The 24662-nt window shown below is 39.6% G+C and overlaps 2 protein-coding genes across 3 annotated transcripts; one reads left to right on the plus strand and one right to left on the minus strand.

Annotated features, from left to right (window-relative positions):
• Nucleotides 1–1767: 1767 nt before the first annotated feature.
• On the plus strand, nucleotides 1768–18839 carry LOC143362720 (proton-coupled amino acid transporter-like protein pathetic). Of its 2 annotated transcripts, none has more exons than XM_076803109.1 (8): nucleotides 1768–2269; nucleotides 11283–11351; nucleotides 12628–12720; nucleotides 13325–13682; nucleotides 13997–14272; nucleotides 14574–14752; nucleotides 15012–15181; nucleotides 17946–18839. In XM_076803109.1, exons 2-8 carry the CDS (start codon nucleotides 11290–11292, stop codon nucleotides 18188–18190), a joined length of 1383 nt encoding a protein of 460 aa, XP_076659224.1. In that variant the 5' UTR covers nucleotides 1768–2269; nucleotides 11283–11289; the 3' UTR covers nucleotides 18191–18839. The 2 variants fall into 2 exon arrangements, with proteins under 2 accessions (XP_076659224.1, XP_076659225.1); XM_076803110.1 differs by lacking the exon at nucleotides 1768–2269 and adding an exon at nucleotides 4835–4953.
• A 1058-nt stretch (nucleotides 18840–19897) lies between these two features.
• LOC143362721 (sensory neuron membrane protein 2) lies at nucleotides 19898–22920 on the minus strand. The gene is made up of 6 exons (XM_076803111.1): nucleotides 22464–22920; nucleotides 22232–22386; nucleotides 21981–22143; nucleotides 21412–21660; nucleotides 20638–20849; nucleotides 19898–20344 (listed from the first exon to the last, which is right to left on the minus strand). The coding sequence occupies exons 1-6, from the start codon at nucleotides 22563–22565 to the stop codon at nucleotides 20125–20127; spliced, it is 1101 nt and encodes a 366-aa protein (XP_076659226.1). The 5' UTR covers nucleotides 22566–22920; the 3' UTR covers nucleotides 19898–20124.
• Between the last annotated feature and the right edge of the window lie 1742 nt (nucleotides 22921–24662).

Below are 24662 nucleotides of genomic sequence, written 5' to 3' on the forward strand. Positions count from 1 at the left end.
CTTTTAATTATTCCATTAAGTTGGAACCAATCCTTAAATCTTTTTAATATGTCCAGTGCTTGACATTGTGGTTACCCATTTTTGTCATAAATCCATAAAATCCGCAGTCTCACGATGATGTTGATTTCTCCTTTTAATTATTCTATTAAGTCGGAACCAATACGCTGATATCCTTAAATCTTTTTAATATGTCCAGTGCTTGAAATTGTGGTTACCCATTTTTGTCATAAATCCGTAAAATCCACAGTCTGATGATGATGTTTATGTCTGAGGCTTCATTTGTTAAAAAGGATGTTACTTTATTTCTAAACAAGAATAAAGACATGATTTCACAACATTTATTATCATCACATTTTCTTGTTTGTTTGTAAAGGTCTGACAACTCTAGAAACGATGTGCAGTCGACCTATCGTACAAACAATTTTTTGGGAGCCGTGTTGTGAGCACCCCGGCTACACGCTTCCGCAATTTATACTAGCGCACCTAGTTAAGGGTTAATTAAGAAAAACGGCTTGAAGCCGTACCATTCGAGGAACTCTCTTCCAAAGTACAGTGGAAATGAAACACTTCGAGTGATAGGAAGTTGTTTGGAGGGGATTGGACAAAATTCGTAGCGTAAAGTTGATCATCGTCTCCACCGGTGAAGAGGTATGTCCGAGCCTAGTTTCGCGCGCACCCCGATTCCACCGGCGCGCGATTTCAGCGATAGCTCAGTCGGAACGTTCGATTCGGCGGCTGCACCATTTACGCAACACGCTCGAAACCGCAAGGCGAGTGGTTCGGTGCTGGGCCAGCATCGGCATCAGGAAAAAGAGCTCGGTGGATTACCGATTCGGGAGAGGGTAGATGTCGGTTGGAGGGAACAGGGAACACAGCGACGAAGAGAGGCCAGGCTGGGCGGTTTCGGTAGAAGAAGATGGATGCCAGGTGAAAGGGAGCATGGCAAAATGCAGACGGTGCGAGATCCGCCGGCGGTGACGTTAATCGCAGCGGTCTGTCTTCGCACGATCGTCGCGATGCTAAGGACAAGTCGGGACTCGCGGGACTCCGGACGAACTGTCATCGAAACAAAACGACGCGACGGGTCTGCCGATAGAACCTATTAGGAGGACGGCCTCTATCTTCCCTCTCCCGCGCGTCCATGTGTCGCGTCACGTTGCTCTTATAGCGGGAGAACGCGTGTCTGTCACGATCGCGCCTATATACCATATATATATACCTGCCGCAACGCCGAAAAAACCAGGCTAGTCGGGCCCGACGTTTGTCACCGTTTCACGCGGATTTTCTTCGCCTCTCTGACTCCACGCCGAGCCACGAGCACGAGCACGAGCACGCTGCCGCGCCGCTCCGCGATCTACGACTGGTCTGTCGATCCTCGCGATCGCCGCCGACGCGCGACGCGACGCTCTTCCCTGTCGATCTACACGACGATTCGGGATAATAATTATTATTTTAGAAAACTGTAAAAGGAGCCCGAGAACACGACAACGTCTTCGGGACCGACGAATTCTGATATTATAAAAGATTCAGATCAGGCGAGTCGTAACAGACGCTTACGGAGAGAAAGTAAATATTCGAAGGACACGAATACATCACCGAAACACGCTTCATCACCTGTCCCGAATGCGGTTTTCGCTGAATTGTAAACGGTATCGAAGCCTTGGGGACTCCGCGCGTGATATGTAATACATCGTTTTTCGCGCACCGTTTCGACTTCGTTCGCTGTACTCGCAGGGCGCAGTGTCACGTGTGCTGGTACATCCCGATTATCTACGGCGATAAAAGAAATTCTTGTAGGCGACCGATTGGCGACCGGTCGAACAGAAAATCGTACGGACTTTGATATCGTTGTGCGACTCATTTTGTGCCCGGGATTTGTCCATGAGGTATCTCTCCGATCGATCTATAAATCATACCTCGCGACACTTGGTTCGAGGAGAGACCCGCTCTGATAAATCATTATCACCGCGGATACTATTAGACACCGGAAAGAGATAAATGAACGGAGAACGATCGGAGAATCGGTAGTTCGAAAGGAATCAGACAGGCAGCGGGTGACGCACGGGTGAAAAGAATCCGCGAAGGATCCCTCGAGGATGTGAATAGAAGGTTACCGAAGAAGAACCGAACGAGACTCCATTCACGTGCACGGCTTGGGACGCGTCGGGGGAAAAACCACGAGGTCCCTGTCCCGTTCAATATCCTCGAGACGTTCGAATCATCGACACGTGTACTCCTGCTTCAGCGAACAATCGGCCGAGGGTGCCACGTGAGTATGCCTCTTCAATTGTTCGAAAAGCGGCTCGTGCGATCGCGTGAAATCGTTCCGTGTCCGTGTGTAAGCTTCGAGATGCAACGAACCGGTTGATCTACCGTGTTACGCAACCGTTCGGACTTTCGACGAACAGCCAAATCGAGATCGGTTTCGCGATTATCGTTAATTGTATCCGTGTTCGCCGAAAATGATCAATCACCGATGAGACCACTCTTAACGTCGATGACGGGACGCCGCCGCCTGTGTGAAAGATCGTTTCGCGCGATAGATATTTTGATGACGAACGCGCCAATCAGATAATTCGACTCCCGCGCAGTAGGAGTCCGATTTATCGTTTCGCAGCGTGTACTAACGCAGCTTGATCTAAGCGCAATAGACGAACGATCATAGATCGTGCAGAAATGACCGCGCGGCCGAAGACGCGACTATATACCGTCAATTGAACCACTAAATACGGTTAACATTATATCGTGTTTAGCCTCGTTTTAATCAGAAAAATGCCAGGAATAAGTTGGCGAAAGTCCCGTAAAAAAAAAATAATCAAAAATAAAGAAGTTTCCTGATTGGATCAGTAGTGGTTCATACCGATATACCCGACTCGGTATCGGATTACGCGCCATGTTTGCTCTTTACACCGCTCGGCGACGAAGGCAGCTCGAGCTTCTTGGCCCCTCGCGGCGTATGCCCCGCCCCCAGTGGAGGGGATACGCGAAGCGACTTATATCGCGTAGCACGGTTGCGCTTGGATCAAGGTTTCACTGTACATGTACTTTCGCGACGATCAATCTTTCAAAAATTCGTCACCTCGGCTCTCGCAACGACGCGGACGGAAACGTTCTTCCTCCTCCTTATCTGTCTGTTTAATACTCGAAATTAACAAAAATCCGAGACAACGTCCAAGGACACGTTCCCTGGATTTAGATATAACAACCGATTCCGAATGGAAAATACATAATACCGTACTCCCGTCCTTGAAATTTTAACCCTCCCGCAAATTCGTGTAACTTAATATTAACAATTTTAAAGTATGCACTCTGGCGTGCCTCACAAGAAGTCCCAGGAATGCGGCTGTACGCCGTCCGATTGGCTCATTCCGCAACTTTTCCCTATAAATGTTATGGCCGCTCGGTCTTAGTCTTTTTTACTAGAGGAAGGGACTTTCGATTTTCAATTAGTGTAAATTTGATTTTGTAGTGCGCTTTCGGCCGCGCGGTCCGTCTTTACACGCGCTGTCGACGCGATCACAAGAAAATAATAGCCCTACACGATCTAGGTCACAGTACGGACCCGAGGATTACGCTTAGATCAAGAGTTTACCGTGTGCGTTTTGTGGCTAGAGAGAAAACTTTGTAAAGATCGGGGATGACGATAAAATGGTGTAAATTGAAAAAAAGTAATTCATGGTAACAGGAAGATCTGGGTTGTACCGGGAACTTCATGCAAAATAAGGAATCTTTATGCAAAATAAAAATTGTCTGCGTCAATTGCAAGATACAACGACGAAGTAGAAATTTTTTCCTTTACAATTCTTTAGTTCAAAATTATATCGATGTCCTTAAATTATTAAAATTTGGTTTATGCATTTTTGTCGCAAATGCATAAAATTTGCATTGCATTATTGTATATACAGCAGTAAACATACTTTTCTGTGCCTACGTAAGTATGTATATCTCGAAGCCTAAGGTCAAGTGGCGATTACATATCTAGTAACAGTTTGTTAGAATAATTACCATAAATAGTCTTTTAAAATATCGTACAATATTCAGCGCGTGTACACATTTCATAAATCTTTCTAAGTAGAAAATATCGATTCATCTGTTTTGGACTCATGTTGTGCACTGTCAATGGGATACTCTTGAAGACAGTAGCGTTAAAAGTTACGTGGAAAAAGTGTCTATAAGCACAGTGTCTACACAAGATACAAATGCGAGATAAGAAACGACGTATGAACCATGCTGTTACAATCGTAGAATACTAAAGTGCAGTAAAGTTTTGATCTAATCGCAACCCTCGGGATTCGTGCCCCGACATAGATCGTGCAGGGCTACTGTTCTCTTGTGACACACAGTGACTTGTAAACACACAGTTCAAATGATATCGCGTTTAGTGTCATTTTAATCAGAGAAATGCCACGAATAAGTTGGCGAAAGTCTAATAAAAAAATAATGAACAATGAAAAAGTTTGGTAATTGAATCAGTAGTGGTTCACACCCGATATACCCGACCCGGTAGCATATTAAGCGAGCGACCATATTAGGCGAAGCGACTAAGATCGTGTAGCCCAGTGGCGCGTAATTAAAAAAAGTCTTTCAACACAGAAAATGAAATTTTTATCGTAGCACCTTCTCTGCAGACTCAGCCTGTGAAAGAGTAGTTTTGCATTCTATCGGTTAGAGAATTTTTGCTGTTTTTATCGACGCTAAGAGCCTTGACGTTAACGAGTTTCCGCTAACAAATGTGATTTCCTTAAAACATGACGAATTACGCGTAGTATATGATGCCCGAGGCAATCATCCGTTTAAACGAGAAATCACAAGGCTCCGCGCTTCGGAACCGTATCCGCAAGGTCTGTTCAGGATATATTGCATCGTGAACGACATAACAAAGTGTTCTCGAGCAGTTCGCTAGTTCCTCGAGTTATCAGTTGCGTGGCGGTTATATTCGAACGACAAATACAAGTAAGTAATCAACTTGTATGTTGTTCGGAACGCGGTGATCTTGACGACATATTTCAACGTCATTTATTGTTTAAGAGCTTATAGAAGTAGTTTGTACTTTACACGTATTTCACTTACATATATACGTTCGACCATCACTGGTTACACCGCCTCAACAGGGTGTCCCAAAAATGTTGTATGTCTTTGAAAAGTTTGATAAGGTCATTTGAAATAATTTTTTCCTTTACGAAAATGTTCTCCGCGGTTTCGTTAACGAGTTATTAACGGAAAACGCGGACCAATCAGAGCGCAGGTACAGCAGACGGATTCCGGCTCGACCAATGCCAACGCCACGCTCAGCGAGACCTGTCGCCGAGCCGGAATCCGCCTGCTATAGCCGCGCTCTGATTGGTCCGCGTTTGTTGTCAATAACTCCTGAACAATATCCCTATTGTTATTACATAAGTGTGCACGTTTTTCATGGAATTACGTGAAGGAAAAGGTTTTTAGCTGTCAAGCATTGAAGGTATGAAAGAGAGAATATATAATGCATGCAAATGTGTCATTCTGGAAATACACTCATACATATGCAAGCTGATATTACGCGACCCATTCGAAAATGTACTGATGTGCAGGGTAACTTAGTCAATCATTTGTAGACACGTTGCTTATTTATTCAATGTTTGTTGCCCGGCTGTTTTCAGTTTTTTTTTTTTTAATAAGATGTTGCTAGATCATAGCATTAGATCTATCATTATCCTCTACATCCTGGAAACAAAAGTACCACGTGTCATGGAATACTATGCGAGTGTACACTCACCTACTCATAATAGGGATTCGCAATATTAAAATTGAAATGTCTCCCAAAGTAATAGTTTTCCGACATAAATAAGTTCATACATTTTTATTCGGAATACGATATATCGAAGAGTGTATAAAAAATTAAATGATTCCGTTTAAAAAACTAAAGATGACCTTCGCGTGTCCTTCATGCGTACGCTTACAAACAAAATAGCGGCCTACCCCTCGAAACAGCAAAAGTTGTGTACGAAACATTTTTTCCAGTAACGAATAGTTCTCGAGATAATTGCATTTCTTGATTAAAATGGGATACCCTCTGTGTAAATTTTATACAATTTCGTGCAATAAATTGGAAAATTGAGTGTTGAGAAAGTAATGCATAAATTGATAAGTTAGTGTCCCTCGGTTATACAAAACTATGAGCGGTAAAGCGTAATTTCAGATAATTTTTTACCGCTTGACGGTTCGCCGAACAATATTTTACACCGGATGGGGCAGTATTGAATTTCATTTGTTGTGGTTTCGAGTCAAAGCAGTCGACAGGTAGAGGTCCCTATAGCGAAACAACATAGTTCTCTGCTGCAATTTTGCCGTTACGAAATAGAAGTTCGGGTGAAGGGAAGGCGAGTGATTGCTTTTAGAACCATTGCCACATTGCCATTGTTGTTGTGGCTGATCAGACAAAGTTACGGGTAATTCCAAGTAACTTCATTATCCAAGAATGTGTGTTCGCTGGGAAATATTATTAATGCACATAATAGATAAACGTTATATTATCCTGTGATATTTCAAAGCAATGTTTCAGTAATTCGGTATGTTTATTAGAATTTTGTAAATTAAGCACGGTGTTTTTTAAAACAATTAACAAAACAATAATAATTTATGTAAATTCTGTAGTGTCAAATTGCACCGCCGATCACCCAAAATTTACTTCATATGGCCCGAGGAACCATCCCTTTCAAGGAAGTACAACACTTTTGGGACACCCTGTACAGTAACCTGTGTAGCAGGAACTGCGTGGTAAATTGCAACAGGTTTTGCTAAATGTGGCAATGACAGCGCATATTTTTTTCACTCCAATATGAGTGCCTTTATTTCGAGGCGCTTTTCTTTGTAGTTGTCAATTCATTTAAAAACATGCAAATTCTATGGAATCATTTTGCGTCACGCGTATATGTAAAATGTCCGCCGAAAGCCCCGCCATCGATAATGGTTGCTCGTAACTAAAATAAAAGTCCCGTTATCGATAATTGGCTACCTCGCTAAAAAGTCATTTTATTGTTAGCAACCGATACATCGCTCACTACAAGGTTCCGAGTAATTTATCGTTTCAATCGTCTTTGTGTGCGAGCAAAACTGGTTTCCGTGAAACACTTGATGTTCTGGTAATATCTTGATTACTGGTTGATGTGCTGTGTTTATTCGTCATTTTTATACTTCCTCCTATCTTAAACAATTTCAGCTTTACTTTTATATTTAATCTGTGCCACATTATTGAACTACTAGATTTCTCTTATCTCTTGATAAATCGAACATGATAAGGCATCAAGTATCACTTAAGTTGCAAATCAAATACATATTGCTTTCCGTGGAAAAATGACAAAAGAGTTCGTGCAAACTAAGCTACGAACAAAACGTTGGTAATTCATTGAAATGTAATTTCATCGAGTAAGATAATCATCGTATATTTCTCTAACTTTTTTACAACGACTTGCTGTTTTGGCCTTTGGATTATTTCTCCATGAACACTAAAAACGCAATTTACTGAGTACTTTCAAGTTCAAATTCATAAAAAATGGAGGCACAAATTTCTCCCCGTTGCATGCCATTTACAACTCTGTACATATAAATGATAGAATATGGAAGAAAAGGAATACAGTGTCTACTCGATAAATGTCCCAAACATCTGATAATTGTCCGAGAACTGTCCACACTACCGCGGAGTATACCCCTGCTCTTTTCTACGTTCAGTGTGGTGGATCAAAGAATAGTATTTCCTACCCGATAAATGTCCCTGGCCGGACCCGTGTGTTGGACATTTATCGAGTAAACACTGCACACCAGAGGAAGTTGTACGTAAGAAATAGCTCGATACCAGGCGAGAATAGAGTAAAACATTACACAACATTGCCCGGGAAGAGAAAACAAACTGTTGTATGACATTTCACGGTTCACGGATCACGATCACCCCACCAATTTTGTAGGACCCAGCCACGAGCGACGATAGATCGTGCCGACGCGACGTGCGACGTTAGACCTACTCGATTCGACGATCCTAGATCCCTACGCGATCATTCGTATTCGTAGATCACCTGATACCTAAGTACACCTGAATCACAGGATTATTTTTGTGCAACCGGTGTGGCGGTTGCTCGTGACTCTGTTCCGTTCGTAGCTCACGTGGGAATATTTACTAGCCACATCGTGTGTCCTTTCTCCTTCCTGACATTAGAAAGTCCTACATGCATTGTGTACGTACACGTACGTTCCCGTGGAAGCACTCAAGGATATGGCCCAGCTGCAACACCGTAATTGTCTGCAGTGCAAGCACATTCCGCCGATTCACGCAGTGGTCGCAGTAGGTGCTCGATTGCTCAACGCATCTGACTGATAGCTGGATCTCGTTCGTTATACGAAACGATCTTTCGCGATCACGGCGGGAAAATGCGCGGAATCCGCGAGCGGCCAGGAAGTTGTAAAATCTCGCTTAACTTTCGTTAGTCAAACTTCCCGCAATACTTATTAATCGCAGAAGAGTGCTTGAACTTTAGGTGACATATATGTAGGCTCAGGTTTTCCCTTTCTAACATTCCCCTAGTGGCGGTTATTGGTCCCTCGCGGGATATACCCCCAGTGGTGGGACCGACTAAGATCGTGTAGCTCCGTTCGGCTTAGATCAAGACCTTACTGTACTTTGTACCAGTGACGGCACACTATTGCAGCGCGTAGAAATTCATTTCCGATCGCTAACCTCGGAGAAAATGCCGTTTGCACATCTTTTTTACAACTTAAATTTCTGTTGGCTTGTACTGTTCGAAACATTGTGCAACAACGGGAATGACCTTGAACGGGAAGGAGTTATTCTTCAAAAAACATAACGTACGAAGACCATGTTCATGCTTATCGTAGTCTACTAGGATTCCGTTGACTAACCACTATCTAATCATAGTCGCAATAACTGTCCAAATTATCATTATGTAAAACAGTTTAAACACAAACGCGACATTACTCTGAGAAGTGTTAACAGCAAAAGAATTTCTTTTTTGCGGTTTTTTATAGTCTGGTATAGGTTATGGGTGAAGAAATCATAAATTTATTGACCAATTCATCAGTCACTTGACAGAAGTTTATTAATGGTAAATGTCAATCATTCAGTCTCTGTACAGAATTTACGGTACAAACACAACCTGATCGTCTTATTCATTGTATTGAATATCTTTTGTGTGTCTTCAAGTTTCAAATAATAACAGATGAAACATTGAGTTCTTGAACAATATTGAAGAAAACATTAATTTGCTCCAAAAACAAACATGATCGAAAAGATTTCAATAATGTACCAATGTGTCAACCGTTGGTAAAAATTCAACAATATACCTGCTCAACGTTGGCAACGTTCTTTAAAGTTAATCGAACGTGAGATCCAAAAATATGTAATTAGCTGCCATGTTTAAACATAAGAATACACAAATTACAATGCGTTCATTTATTCTTGGAATGATTACGCGACTCGTTGGTCAAATTGTCTCGACGTTAGTGTGATTAAAGGCTAAACCACTTGCAACTGTTTGCGATATCTTTCTATCGTATCTTGGCTAACGTTTATTCCTGGATGAGGATTTATAGCGGGTTAATCCCCGCGACAATTGTAATTACATTGGATTAGTGTTGTCGGCAGTGTTCGCTCAATGTTTGCCAAAGATAACACTGTACAATCAATTGTAACTTTTTTCCCGATTACGAACTTTTGATTAAATATCCTATACTTAATAGAAAACACAATGGTGTATGTTATATGTGTCCATTTTATATAAACTATTGTTCGAATACAAGCACATATTCATAATTTTATATTAAGCTATACATATGCAACATATTATTCGAGAGAATTACTGCGCGCAAGATATTTTCAAAATTGAAGTTTAGTAGTTTTTTCGAAATTGACATTTAAAAAAGCAAGAGACAAACAATATGGATTCCACAAAAAATTAATTCCAGTTAAGTGGAAGCATTGATATATGCCATTTGAATTCTTGCACACTAATACAACGCAGGGCATTTTACATTACGAGCGTTACTCATTTCGTTGTTTGCATACAATAGCATATTGTGGCAATTAGTACACGTGACGTTTCATTCTTTGAAATAATAACATCCGTATTTACAGTCTTAAGAGGTGTTGAATAACACGTTCAACTATACATATGCATTTGCAAGTGCTCTTTTTTTTTTGTTAATTATTGGTGCTAATGATGCGCGTATATGTTCTACTGTGTCGTATAATTAGGATCGCAAGTGTACAGTTTCTTAGCGTATTCGTAGACATTATTTTTTTCTCAGATATTTATAGCTAATAATGTGCTCTACCAGAGCTAATCCACGCATTTACAAGTAAAGTTTTTGGCAATTATCACGTAAACTAACCGCCGAAAACTTTAAATGGAAAAGTTGTTCAGAACGGCCACCTTGACAACTTATTTCAAGGTCATGGAAATCGGATCCCCCTATTCCGAATAATTACCGCGTGCTGTACTATTGTACTTCTTTGCATTTGCAAATTACTTAATAATAAGATATTGAATCCGGATGTAACACCTGTTACAATTTGTTAAAATTTGCAAATACTTCGTCTCTGTAGGCGTTTATCGTGCGAGCATCGTGCGCCGTAGGAGATCAATTAAAATGGAATACCTGTCAATGTTCACGAATTACGGTAATCTATTCGATAAGACGCAATTTGCGTATTCGTGGAAAATTTTTCGGCGATAAACCGTGTCCTCTTGTGATATCGTATTAATGTACTTGTAAAGAGTAATGTATTTGTAAAGAGCACTTGTGAAGCTAAAAACGCGACAAATTAAGGCTTTGTTTCCAAACACGGTTATCCGAATCGAATCTCTTTATCAGTCATTCGCGAAATCGGCTTCTCGTCGTTCCGCCGAAGTTCTGCGACGTCACGTGAAAAAAAAAAAGATTAATACGTATAATCTTGTCTGACACCTCACCTATATCGATAAGAATTTCATATTCGCGGGGAACGATTTGGCCTGGAATTTCAGACGATCGTATTGCGCGCCGATTGATTAGCGATAAAGAACTTGTAGTGATAAGAATTGTACAAATTAAACGGTCATTAATTACGGCTCGATTCGGAGAGATTTTTCAGAAAATTACATTTTCCGATGACAGCCGAAGACAAACAACGCGCACGTCCAACGTATGAACGCAATTCGTGGTTACATGCTTTCCATTTCTCTTTCGGAACGAGATTAAACAAAGTTAAAGTACTTATAATTATTGTAAAAACGTATATATGTATACTTTGCTTCTAGATTCGCCATGGGGAAAGGAAACAAGGAACAAGCAGCCATAGAAAATCCGATGCAGGAATTCAGTAGCAGGTATTTCCATTGCCATTATATGGGATAAGGGACACAATTACTGTGGGGCTGCCAATTACCGAGCTTATAGTAATTGTACTCATTTTGATGTACCACTGAACCTTTCTTTTGCTCCGTTCCGAAATCTACAAGAGGTCGGCCCTTGCGTCGTCAGATGAGGGGAGGGAGCACCGATTGAGGGGAAACAATTACCCTCTCTCGGCCAGTACCGGAGTAGTCACGTGACATTGTGACACATGCGTGACAGAGACGAAACGCGTCACGTGACTGTGAAGTGTGGAGAATAGCGCGGTAGAAGGGGAAGTTAGAGTGGGGGAACAAGTCCTGATCTGGCGACACTGAGACTATCTGCACGTGTAATTCTAACATCGTTATCTCTTGGGACTTGAATTTAGAGTTGCTTCCCTCAAATCATTTACATCACACTCATTTCAAAGTAACCCATTCGATACATGAACCATGTCATCCAGTATACGTACGCGCACAGTGCACACATTGTTACTTATCAAGCGTGCCGAGAATCATACCAATAGCCTCAATACTTGCTTCGGAGAAGAATTCAAGTTAAGTGATTTATGTACCAAGTCATCTGCGGAAATCTTTGTTTCCTTTATCAGACATGATTGATGGAACCTGATAAAACGCAACCAAAAAATTTAGACGCCAATGTACTATTATCGGGCGCCTCGTCATGTGTATTCTATCATCTTTTTTTCAAGAATCTGTCAATTCGACTTTGATGGACGTGCTGATTGATACACGTGAAGTGATAGATAATTGGCATATGAGGGAGACGACTCTCACACTTTTCAGCACGTTTGCAGTTTTTCTCTGTACATTTCAATACCAATAAAAAAAAACATTGCGTTTCTCATTTAAAAGGATATACATATGTATAGTAGAAAAAGTGTTTGAAGTGTACGTTCGGTAATATAACAAAGAATAGTATTTTCCAGCCGATATATGTCCCTGGCCAGACCCGTGTATTGGACATATATCGAGTAGACACTGTACTCGAGAAAAACGATTTTATGAGCATTTAATTAATTATCTTGATGTTTAAGGGCCCCGGGTAATTTTTTTTTATTAATTGAAACAATCCTGGAGGGTGCCGTAAGAAAAATTCAAAAGTCGAAAATAAGGGCCGCCCTAGAGACCACACTAAAAAAAGTTTAATATTATTTTACATTAAGGCCCCTTGTCAGCCCTTGAAGCGTCGCAAACATTAAGAGATCGATACATATAAGCAATAACGTACTGTTTCTTTTGTTTTCAGTACCAAGATAGCCTCTGTTGAAATTGGAGCATTCAACGAGAAAGATGAATTGTACAATCCTTTCGAGCATCGTGATAAGAAAAATACCAACTCGTAAGTTGTTATTTCTACACTTTTTAAATTGAACTGTATTCCTTTTCTGGTGTACCTTTTACAAATCCTTTATACCACGTAATAAAACTTGCGTTGGAATATTTTTTGGTAGTTTCCATCGTTCGCAAAATATTTCACCATTTACAGTTAAATGTAACTTGCCCGCTAATAGGCATGTTGATCAGCTCCGACCTGCCATGTATGGCAAACCTTAATCGGTAAATATTATGTTTAGCGGACCCCGCTCCAATGTCGTTGACCGTGATATATGTTGTCAAGGACGTCATTTTGAACAACATCGCTCGGTCTGTTAGTTTCCAAGATAATCGCAAAGAACAATTAAGTACAGAATGAACTAGAACTCGTCTATTGTTTTCAAGAAACAGTTCCCGTTTCATCCACAAACCCACTTAATTTTTTGCGGTTATCTCGAAAAAGTTGTTCAAAATAACGTCTTTAACAGCATATGTCATGGTCAAGGTCATTGGAGCTGGATCCGCTAAACATAATATTTACCATTGAGACATATCATAATTGATGGGTGATAGCTGGTCTTTACTTAATACAATAACATGTATATGAGAGATATACGATTATGTTACAGCGATATCGGAGCGCTGGCACATTTACTCAAATCCTCCCTGGGCACAGGAATTCTCGCAATGCCGAACGCGATTCGAAATGGCGGCCTTTTGTTCGGTGGTATCGGGACAATAATAATTGGGTTCATATGCGCTCATTGTGTCCACATACTGGTCCGTTCGTCCCACGTGCTCTGCAAGAGGACGAAAACACCTAAGATGACGTACGCCGAGACAGCTGAAGCTGCATTCCTTTATGGACCGAAACCAGTCAGACCTTTCGCGAACATCAGTCGAATATTTGTAAAAGCCGCATTGTGTGCCACTTACGTAGGTGGTGCATGCGTTTACGTGGTCTTCATCGCGACCTCGATCGAGCAGGTAAGATCTCCTTGCTCGATTCTATCCTCTTTGTTCTCGAGTGTGACGTGTTTCGCCTCGCACGAGTTCAACCTTCGACTGTACGAAATCAGTCGCTTAACTTGTCGTTGTCAATGACAACCTTGTACGTGTTGAAAGTTCATGTTTTCGATTAACAGTCATTCAAAGGTCAATGTTTTAGTCGTTCAAATGGTTATTTTTAACCAAAAACATTTGACGAGTAATTTTAACTCTTATGCCGCAACCTTTAAAATTTTTGTTACAACAGTTGGGGTCTCTGTTTGTAACTAAATTCGTTATCGTTCGGATTTCAGGTGGTGAACTATAACAGCTGCATGGAAATATCATCGCGCTACTATATAATCGCATTGTTGCCAGCGGTGTTACTCTTGGGACAAATACGAAATCTTAAATACATGGTGCCGATTTCCATGGTTGCCAATATCTGCATGATGGCCGGCTTTGCAATAACCCTGTACTACATTTTCAGAGACATTCAACTGACGTCGCATGTTAAACTGATCTCATCGGCTACACAGTTGCCGACATTTTTCGCTACAGTAATATTTGCGATAGAAGGTATCGGCGTTGTAAGTACCCTCCTATTTATGATCTATTATATTTTTCGCAAAATTGACGGTCAGGGAAGGATGTTTTAATCTTCTATAATGGCCTTGATCTTGACATACATATGTTGTCAAGAACACTTTCTCGAATAACTCAAAAGGTTTTAGCCGTCGCTGGTTTCCTATTAAAAAGTTATTAATGAAAGAAGTTCAGAACTTATTTTTTTACGTAGCATTACTCCCTGGCCGGTTGTACTATGATTTTTCGCACACCCTGTATTTCACGTTACAGAGAATTTTAATGGTTAACATTAATTTTGCACAGGTGATGCCTGTGGAAAATAGCATGCGGAATCCTGAACACTTTCTTGGATGTCCGAGCGTTCTAAATATAACGATGACTATAGTGGTGGCCCTTTATGCTGTATTGGGTATATTCGGTTATTTAGCGTACGGTGAAGACGTAAAGGCAAGCATCACGCTAAGTTTACCAATAGAAGAAGTGTAAGTCGAAAGTAAAAGGAATTTTACCATTAATTATTTTGTTACAAGAAATTATTATTTAATTTAATTATTTTGCTACGACAAAGAACGAACAACATATTTTCTAGCTAATTATACAATTTCTATCAGTATGAATTCTAACAGTATAGATCTAATTTATAACCAAGTACTTCGCTTGCATAGTTTCCGGACTTTTTCAATTTTTACATAATTATCGTTCCATGGCAATCAAGATATTTTAACGAAGGAAATTTTACAGTTTAGGGCAAGCCGTGAAAATACTCATCGCTGTGGCTGTTCTATTCACCTATGGTCTCCAGTACTTTGTTCCGATGGAGATCATGTGGGCTTCGATAAAAGATAAATGCAGTCACAAATACCAAGGCTTATGTGAAACACTATTGAGGGCATTCATGGTTATATTCACAGGTAAGTCATCGTTCCGTGATATCCATTTGACACTGTTGAAGTGGAGTATCTATGAAAGAAGATCTTAACCAGAGATCGAAAAAGTTGTACAAGTTTTTGATAAGTTTTATTTAAGACATGGGCACTACAACTATTTTGGGAAACGTTCTTATGTTATTAATTCCGATGGATGTTAGAATTGCTACAGCGAACTCGATCTTTTCCCAATGACCGAATTTACCCTTTAGGACAGAGGAGGGCCTCCGTCCCTCCTTCTGCACCCCAACCCAAAAACCTCTGCTATTTTTTTTGTGGAGGTAATCTCTATTACGGAAACCCCGGTTAGGTGGGACTTCCCTCAGCTCGTAAATCCTCCAGGCCCGTCCCTAAGCTCCTGGGGGCCCCGTGATCCGCGCGCGCATTTCGAACCGGGTACCCCCGCTTTATCATTCCATCCCTCAGAGAGAGGGCGCTCCCTCCCCCTCCGAACCTGCCCTGTTTAAGACCGTCTCGCAAGGGACGACGTGGTGACCTCCCTCCTAACGAGGCTGCCCAGTTGCTCGCAAAAGGAGGTAAACCCCTGCCAGGCCCTCTCATCGTCGACGATCGTCTCGACGATCACCAGGAGCGAGAAGTCCTGGCCCATCGCGTGTCGCATCATTCCTCAACAGTAGGACGTTCCTCAACAGTATGCTGCGTCGTGTCACGCGACTCGCCGCAGTTGTGACACTACGCCCCCTCTTCCCTACCGATGCGACACAGGTAGTGACCGAAAGACCCGTCCACGGTCATCACCTGTATCACTCGGTAGGTTACTGTACGCCCCGCCCTGCGACTCCGTCGGTGGAAGAACCGCAGGACGGTGCTACCCATCATCCTCTGTCCGTGTGAGCCGCTCCGCCCACTTCCGGTACCCGCGCCCCTAGGAGCGAAATATATTATCAAGGTCATCATTCTGAACAATTTTTGGTGAATGTTACTCTTAGGGGAGGCAGCTCGGATGACCTTGACCTCGATATATGTTGCCAAGGTCAACATTAGAACCTTTCTCTATACATCTACGCGTCGCTCGGATTTAGTTTCCGAGATAATTGCAAAACACTTAAATTTAGGTTACAAATACACTTCATTCTCGTAGAAGCTGTAACCGAACAGTAATTAAAATATGCATATACAGGATCTCGAAAAGAAGAACCTCGAGAATGTATGTCAAGGTCAAGGTCATTCGAGCTGCCTCCTCTAAACGTAGGATTTGTTAATGCAACAACTATATTCGCAATAGCGACTTTATATCGACCATAAATAAAAGTTAGATTGCCAACACATTGAAAAGTCGAAACACCAGTTCGATAAATATTAAGCCATAGATTCTCAACGAGCCGACCAAGTATGAGTCACTTAACGATGAGTCATACGGTTAGAGAACTATGCGTTTACATACCATGTACATACATTACATATGTAACAGGCATTTTCCTGACACGCTGCCGCTACCAATCTAACTCGTTCTCCTCTCTATTTCTCTTTGGCAAGTAGCATGCGTGACTGGAACACTGATCCTAGACCGGTAGTAGTAAGAAAAATAATTGTGTTTTGATATCACAGAAATGTTGAAACATTCAATTTCACTTATTATCACTGACAGAAACAATTTATTCCGTGTACGGACGATTTGATTTGAAATATTATGTGTTTGGGCTTATGTCGAACGGGGAAACCTAATCAATCGATAGGTGATAATATCATTATGATAACGTTAATAATAAATATAATTGGGTTTAGTTAGCAAATGTCAATACGCTGTGCAATACAATGTTACCTCTGATGCTGAGTCACGACCATTTCGAACGTCGTGTGCCTCCTTCAGACAACAATGTAAGCGCAACAAAATGTTTGTTACAATTCATAATGCTGCCACGGGAACATTATCAATCGGAATGCGCCAGGAATCGGATAAGTTAGACAGTGTCAGTATTGAAACATTTTCTTTGAAGTTTACCAACAAACTTTATTTGTGGCTTTCGACGACGCATATACTCGAAACTGCTTCGAGGATTCTGGTGTACTCCTAAACTCCTATGCCTCGTCTGTGCTTATACAAAGAATACACGACAGTGGTGCCTCTTGCGGCAAATCTGCAATACTTGTTACCAATTAGTTCTCGAGTCTACCGCTAGGTAATGTGGTCCTTAAATTACTGGACGTACTATGTGCGATAACACGGTTACCGACGCGCAATTCACATTAAAAGTAAACATTTACATTCTATTTTAATACAATCATTTTATGTAGGAATCAACAATAAAAAAATAAAGATAATACAATGAAAAGACGTATCTGCGTATATAATTATTGAGCCCTCAATCTTATCCGAACGCCCGACTTGTCGTTGAGTTATACTACTGAATTTCAAAATTGTTCGAATTTTCGTGCCACCCCTTTTACTGATCTGGTCTGTCATTGACTTATACTACTGAATTTTGTGCCATCTCCTTCGATACCATATTCTCCTAATACAAAGTTCGGTATTTCAATGAGATAATCTTTTGAAAAATCATTATTCATACATCTATTAGGGGAAGGTCACGAAAAGCTCGAGAAACAGATGAATTTACAATTATTTCAGCTTAGGAAACGATGTTTTAATTCGGTCATATGTAGTTTCCTAATTACAATATCTCGTTCCTGATTTAATTTTATCCCAGTCCAAAAAAGAAAAACAATACTAACAACTAGAACAATGTTGCAATTTTTTAAATAACAATTGTATTCTTTCTTGTTACAGTCGTCGTGGCGTTGCTGGTTCCGAAACTGGAGCCATTCATTTCTTTGGTCGGTGCAGTATTTTTCTCCGTGCTCGGAATCAGCATTCCAGCAATCGTAGAAACAATATCTTGCTGGGAGGGCCACTTGGGTGCGTACAAATGGAGACTCTGGAAAAACTCCATGCTTCTGGTGTTCTCGCTGTTCGCGTTAATATTCGGCTCATGGATCTCCATAGTGGACATAATAGATCTTTATCGCAAGTGAGGTCTGAAACGTATTTGTCCACGCGTAGAAAGACTTGCGTTCAACATCGTGGCTTCCATACAACGAGGGAATCATCGAGACCAGAATTCGTTAAACGGTTTCGTAACATTCGTGCAGCAAACGTGACATTGTGCTTACTATCGTCGTGACTCGGAGACGTGGAACCATAGGCGTAGCTGGGGAAGGGGGAGTACATGGCCCTCTAATTGTATGGAAAAAATATGGGCGTAGGCAGGGATTTTTTCTAGAAAAATTTCTAAGTTGTCGACTCTAATTTGCCCCCCTCCCCCCTCTTAGGCAAATTCCTAGCTACGCCCATGCGTGGAGCATTTACTTAAGAAGTCTTCCATGTACATTTTGTATTTATTTTTACTGTCTACTTAGGCGTTTTTTTTTGCAAGCGCGTGTAATGTTACAACTAGTTTGATTATTATTAAATTAATTCGAGTATCATTGACTCTCGCATCGCTCAGTATTCTTTTCACATGAACATCGCATGAACTTCATTGGAATGTCTAAGAAGGTGTAACAACGTTAGTGTTAAGTATAGGAAATAGTTAATATACGTAAAAAGTGCAATTGGAAATATGTAAAATTTTCATCGACAAAGGACAACGACAATGAAAAATAAATAAATTTTGTTATTGGATTAGTTGTGGTCTCCTGGTCCCACACCGATATAGACCCGCATTATGTTAAACTCCTCGGCGACCGAGGCGACCGAGTTTTAGTGACTTACGGGTTTCTTGTCATTGCCATTTTGATGTCTTCCACTTTATGTAGTAGAGTTCACGCGTTGAAATCTCTCGAACACATGTACGGGCCGTCGCGGTGGCCTCCGCGATCCGTTGTACAAATCTAAGTTTGACGATATTAATATTGATTCGGCCATAGACTGCGTTGGTTCTACTTTGTGCTGCGTCCCGTTATATAAAAATAGACCGACGAGAATCATATAGATCCCAACTACAATAGGCAATTGTTGTAAAAACGTAGCAAGTTGTATCAACCGTGTCGTTTGATACGGGAACGCTGCTAATTCAAGCGATGGTGTGGCTCCCTGTAAAGTATTCATTAAGTGAGTAACTTGATACAATTTTGAAAAATATATTAGGAATGTATGTTTTAGCCGTGACTTTCGCGTAATTTCTATTGTAATAGGACAAAATACTGTACTTAGACATGTATAAATATGATTTGATTAAATGAAACGATCATCAAAGATAATTAACGACACGAAACAATTTAAGAAAAATAAAATATTTTGAAGATTTTTATTTGTTTTTTACTTTTCCATTGAAATTTACTAATATAGATTTGAATAGATTAATATAGATTTATAGATATAGATTATAGAATATAGATAGAATTATAGATATGTTATTTATATGTATAGATTAATATAGATTTGAAAACGTATTTATATTTGCGAAAAAGATTAATCATAATTGTTAGCCAATGTAAAACTTCTTCGACGTTCGAACACATGGACTTCAATACTACAATTTTCAAAGTTACGTATCTCAAAATGATAAGTTTTGCACGGCGATCGTTGTTTACCCAGGCCTGTAATATACATATATGTAACTTAACAAAAGTCCTTACACTCGAACACCACAATAAAGGAAAAATGCCTTCGCTGACGTTTGAGAGAAGGTCCACTGGGTGTTTGGACAACTTTATGTTTAATTGTGTGTTCTTTCGTCCCGAGAGCGGAAATCCAGTGTTCGGTTCGATGATAATATACGTCGAATGAAGCTTTTCATCGGGTTTCAAGCCGTGAGCATATTTCAAAAGAGTTGGGTCACCGTGAAGAAAATGTGGTTCTGAAAATATTATAGGAGCTTGCTGGAAAGTATAAGAAATCAAATGAACCAATTAAAAATGATATCAATTCACAGATGATATGCACAGATAATTTACCAATTTAAATTTCACAAGTTGATTAATATGTAATAAAAATAAATTATAAAATTAAGTACCTGGCATTCAGACCCATCTAGCAAGCCCTGTTGAAGACATTCTACTTTATTATCTTTTACTGGACAGTAACACTGTGTACTGTTTAAAAACCATACGCGTTCTTGCATACTATATTTCGATCCTTTTATACCATGTATGATAACGTCTCTATCGTAGTCAATCTCCAAGCTCCTGCCGTTTGAATAATACAAACGTTAGAAATACGTGTTACATACAAATGTGCTTACTATTAATAAAAAGATGTAGTCTAAATGTAGATAATATGGTACATCAAGTAATGTAAGCTGAAGGTAATAGCGTGTAATTATAATCGTGTATGACTAAATGTGTTTGTATAGGGTTAAAACTTGCAAAAATGACCCTGAACAAATTTTTTCTCCTGTAACTACCTTCACTTTTTTTATATACTACAACTTTTGTTTGAAGAGTTTTTTCGTACGTACAAAATTGAACGGTCTAACAACCTGCAATAGTCCGGTAAAAATGTTGTCACGAAAGGTAGTGGTTTTATCAATGGCGGCCAATTGAGGGTATCTGTACCTCTTACTATATTGCATGACTCAGAGTTCCAAAGTGTTAGTACCCTTTTTCCCATAAAAGATGTTGTGTCACCTAGTAGAGTTAGATCCTTCACGCCTCTGTTGACAGTGTATGGTCCACGAGGGGTGTCGTTTACCTAATAGATACAGAAACCTAGTATCACTATATTTAATATATAGTGAATCCGCGTTATGTGTCAGCAGCTCGGGTGTCTTGTCGTGGCTCGGGGCACTGTTCTTTGATGAAGTTCCGAACGTAGAAAAGGACGGCGATAATAGTCTACCGCCATTTACAGCTCGCCGCGGTCGGTAAACACGTTGTAATTCCTGTCTCCTTTGAATTATCTGTCAAAGTCACAGCGGGGAAATACTGCCGACGAGACCCTACTATTCTTTGATGGAGTGCCGAACGCAGAGAAGGACAGCGAAACTCGAGAACTTCTTTATTATTCATTATTTTTTTATGTGATTTTCACCAGCATATTCGTGGCATTTTTCTTATTAAAACGAAACCGAATATGATACGATTCCGATGATATTTACTTGTGTAATGAACGATGAAAGTTACTTTCCATTACATTTATATTAACGGAAAATTAGTGTAAATGTGATCCGAATCGTATCGTGTTTGGTACTAGAATAACGCCCTGTAGAAACTTACTACTTATGCTTTTACTTACTGTTTCTCTTATGGTTTACCTTTTGGAACATACTCAGCAGATAGACCCCTTCTTTGTCAGTTTCTCTTATGACTGGTGGCCGTCGATTTTGCATCGTCTGACATATGAGACTCAACTCAGGAAACTTCTTTGCATTGCATGTAAGTTTAACTCCATTAAACAGTATATCCGTAGCCCGAGCTTTTAAAAATATGCTGCTGCTATTTAAAAATAACTTTGGTATGTGGTTTCCGTACTTTTCCATGAAATTAGACGGTAGAGATGATAACTGAGAAAACATACTGGATATTGTTATCTTGCTGATAATACGAAATTAAAATGTTTGTATTAACAATATAATGGGAAGCCCATTTTCGCCAAAACAAATTCTAAACTGGCAAAATGATGATTTAACACCCCCCACCCTAATTTCGCATGGACTACAACATATTTCATTTAGAACAAAATCGACGGTAGTGTTTCTAACTAGAGAAAGGCACCACATTATTTTTTGCCTTGATTTGGAATAGATTTTATGTATGTTTATTAATACATAAAATTGAAATGACCAGGAAAATGACATTGTTGGCAATCCTACGTTTTACTCACCGTCATTAAGGTGCCCACGTATGCTGGATTTAGTATCGTGACTTTTTCACGATTTGAAACGTTCACGCTTTTACGTCTGTTGAAAGTGTACATTGTTCTTGTTATGTATGTGATTTCGTCCATTTCTTCGTTAACGTCCTGAACGTATCTCTGCATATTCTCCCTTTTTGTATAGAAAACGTACATTTTTATTAAAAGGTCAACCCCATTTTTGGAATTGAAAATAGAGCATATGTATATTTCGTTCTTACTCGTACACGTAGGGGCCATGCTCAACTAAATTCGGATATTCTCCGCGCATCACTTCATCGGGATTGGTAACATTAAATAAATAACATGATAAGGTTAAAGGTGCAAGTGTTGTGTATGCTACGTAACCGGGTGTCCCTTCTGCAAGCGGTAGATACTGCAAATTGTTTTTTGACGATTTGTATTAAATGACGTTTAAGTAACAATTACATATGAGATATGAACGATACTTACTTGTTGTATTTTGACCTTTATAAACGATGTTATGTATTGTTCGATAGAAAGAGTTAAACCAAATACTATTAGTATGCCTCCAAATACACTGGTGAAAATCATTGTTTGATTAGTGTTATCACAAAGAAATTAGTAACATTTGTCGTTAGTGAATTTTTTCGCAATAATCGAAGTCGGTTATCAACCGTTCTCGTAATTTGTTTAACGTGGACTATGGGTAAATTTTATGTACGTTATTGTTACTCTTTTCTTCGTTTTAATAATCGCGATACACCAATGCATCCGTATACGGCGGTTGCTCCACAGTCTGTGGACTTTCATTCGTGCAGCTAACGATACTTATTGTTTAATATTTTCATGCAGATCTGTAGATTGACGTAAAAGCATACACGCTCATATTAATTCTTTATAACTTTGATTATATCATTGAAATAAATCTGAAACTATAAAGATGCAAATCATTTCTCGGATATTATTCCTTTTATGCGATCAATATTTTACATATTAACATATTAATATATTCGAGATCCTATATTTCTACTCGCGTTTTATAACCCACTTAAACAATAGTGGAATTACTTGTCTGTACAATATTAACCAATAATAAACAAATCAAATAAAATTAATTCTAAAAATGCGTAATCGATATATGGTAAAATTTGAATATTACTGTGACACATAATAATAATTAATAACAAGATGCTTAAACTATCATCATATTTTTTACTAAATAATAACCATCGTAAAATTTATTGTTACTCCTATTACCAAATCGCCATTACCAAAGAACAAGTAAGGTGTTCGGCAATTCACTTTTTCAGTCGTGTTTTATTTATAAAGGTACATGGGTATACATTTCATTTTATGATTATGGCAGTAATAACTGACTCTGAGTAGTTGCGTGTGACATCAACAGTATAAAAGTAGTCTAAACAGCTGCTATTAGAGGCAGTGGCATTTTGACCGTTCACTCCTCACAACAAAACAGACATAGAAAAAAAAAAATGGAAGAAAGAATATTAAAGATAAACCTCCTGTCTTGCGTATACTCTAACTTATGATATCTAAAACACTTTTTTAATGCTAAATGTGCCTCCTTAACACGTTTGATTTGAAATGATCGAAACGAAGAAGTCGGATAAGTCCCGGAGAAAAGGCACTATACGTCTATTCAATATAGTATTTCGACCCTCGATCGTACAAAGTACTACGGTACAAATCATTGTGTTTTATATCTCCACGTGGTAAACATTTTTTCGTTACGACGTAGTAAAAATTCTTGTGGAGCCCGCTAAAAGAAAAATTTCAGATCGCCGATAGCGCTCTGGAGGCTGCACGTTGCCATAAATTTATGATCATTGCGAACGGTCAGAACTTGATGAATTAACGCGTTTAATACCTGACGCTCCTTCCTAGTGAGAACAAAGTAATCTAGATCAAACGGAAAACAACTTTAATTGCACCTCCGTGTTGAATAGAATTTAATTGCATCTTCGCGTTAACTATCGCTAATTTGCGATCAGAAACGATAGACGAACATTATAAAGTAACAATCCTCGTGCACAGGATAATACGGAACCGAGTACAGTGTCTACTCGATATATGTTCAAAACACGGGTCTGGCCAGAGACATATATCGGCCAGAGGATACTATTCTTTGATACACTGCCGAACGTAGAAAAGAACAGTAAGAATTGGATCATATTTGGTATCATTTTCATTAGAAAAAGGTCACGAATGTGTTGGTGAAAGTCCCATAAAAAAATAATGAAAAATAAAGAAGTTTTGTTATTGGATTAGTAGTGGTCTCACACCGATATACCCGACCCGTATTATGTTTACACTTCTCGTCAGTGGGGGTAGTTCTGGGTCTTTTATCGGCTAGGTTTATAGGACATATATCGAGTAAAGACCGTAAATCTATCAGTATTTTACATTTGTAAATACTGAAAGTGGCAGTACTTCTTTCGTAATTGTCCAGTACAAAATTTTTAAAGGATAGATACTTTCGAACAACTGAAGTAAATAATGTGTCATATTTTGCATTGAATATGCAACTCCTGCGAATAATTGTTGAACGATTGAATTAGAGTTATGACGTGTTCAGTGTGAAAATGTAAGCGTGATTTTACAGCCAGTGAACCAATAAAAATAATTTAAAAAATTGTTGAGTTTTCACTTTTCTTAGGAATGAACGTC

This window comes from Halictus rubicundus, chromosome 18 (genome assembly GCF_050948215.1).
Source record: "Halictus rubicundus isolate RS-2024b chromosome 18, iyHalRubi1_principal, whole genome shotgun sequence".
In the NCBI taxonomy this organism is placed as follows: domain Eukaryota; kingdom Metazoa; phylum Arthropoda; class Insecta; order Hymenoptera; family Halictidae; genus Halictus; species Halictus rubicundus.

Excerpts from the sequence above, each read along its gene's own strand:
- LOC143362720 (XM_076803109.1), top strand. The coding sequence starts at position 11,290 with ATGGGGAAAGGAAACAAGGAACAAGCAGCCATAGAAAATCCGATGCAG. Across the intron at positions 14,273-14,573 it reads CGATAGAAGGTATCGGCGTT|GTGATGCCTGTGGAAAATAG; the intron begins GTAAGTACCCTC and ends AATTTTGCACAG. Across the intron at positions 15,182-17,945 it reads ATTCATGGTTATATTCACAG|TCGTCGTGGCGTTGCTGGTT; the intron begins GTAAGTCATCGT and ends TTCTTGTTACAG.
- LOC143362721 (XM_076803111.1), bottom strand. The coding sequence starts at position 22,565 with ATGATTTTCACCAGTGTATTTGGAGGCATACTAATAGTATTTGGTTTA. Across the intron at positions 22,144-22,231 it reads CATGGCCCCTACGTGTACGA|GGAGAATATGCAGAGATACG; the intron begins GTAAGAACGAAA and ends CTATACAAAAAG. Across the intron at positions 21,661-21,980 it reads ACGTGGGCACCTTAATGACG|TTATCATCTCTACCGTCTAA; the intron begins GTGAGTAAAACG and ends ATGTTTTCTCAG.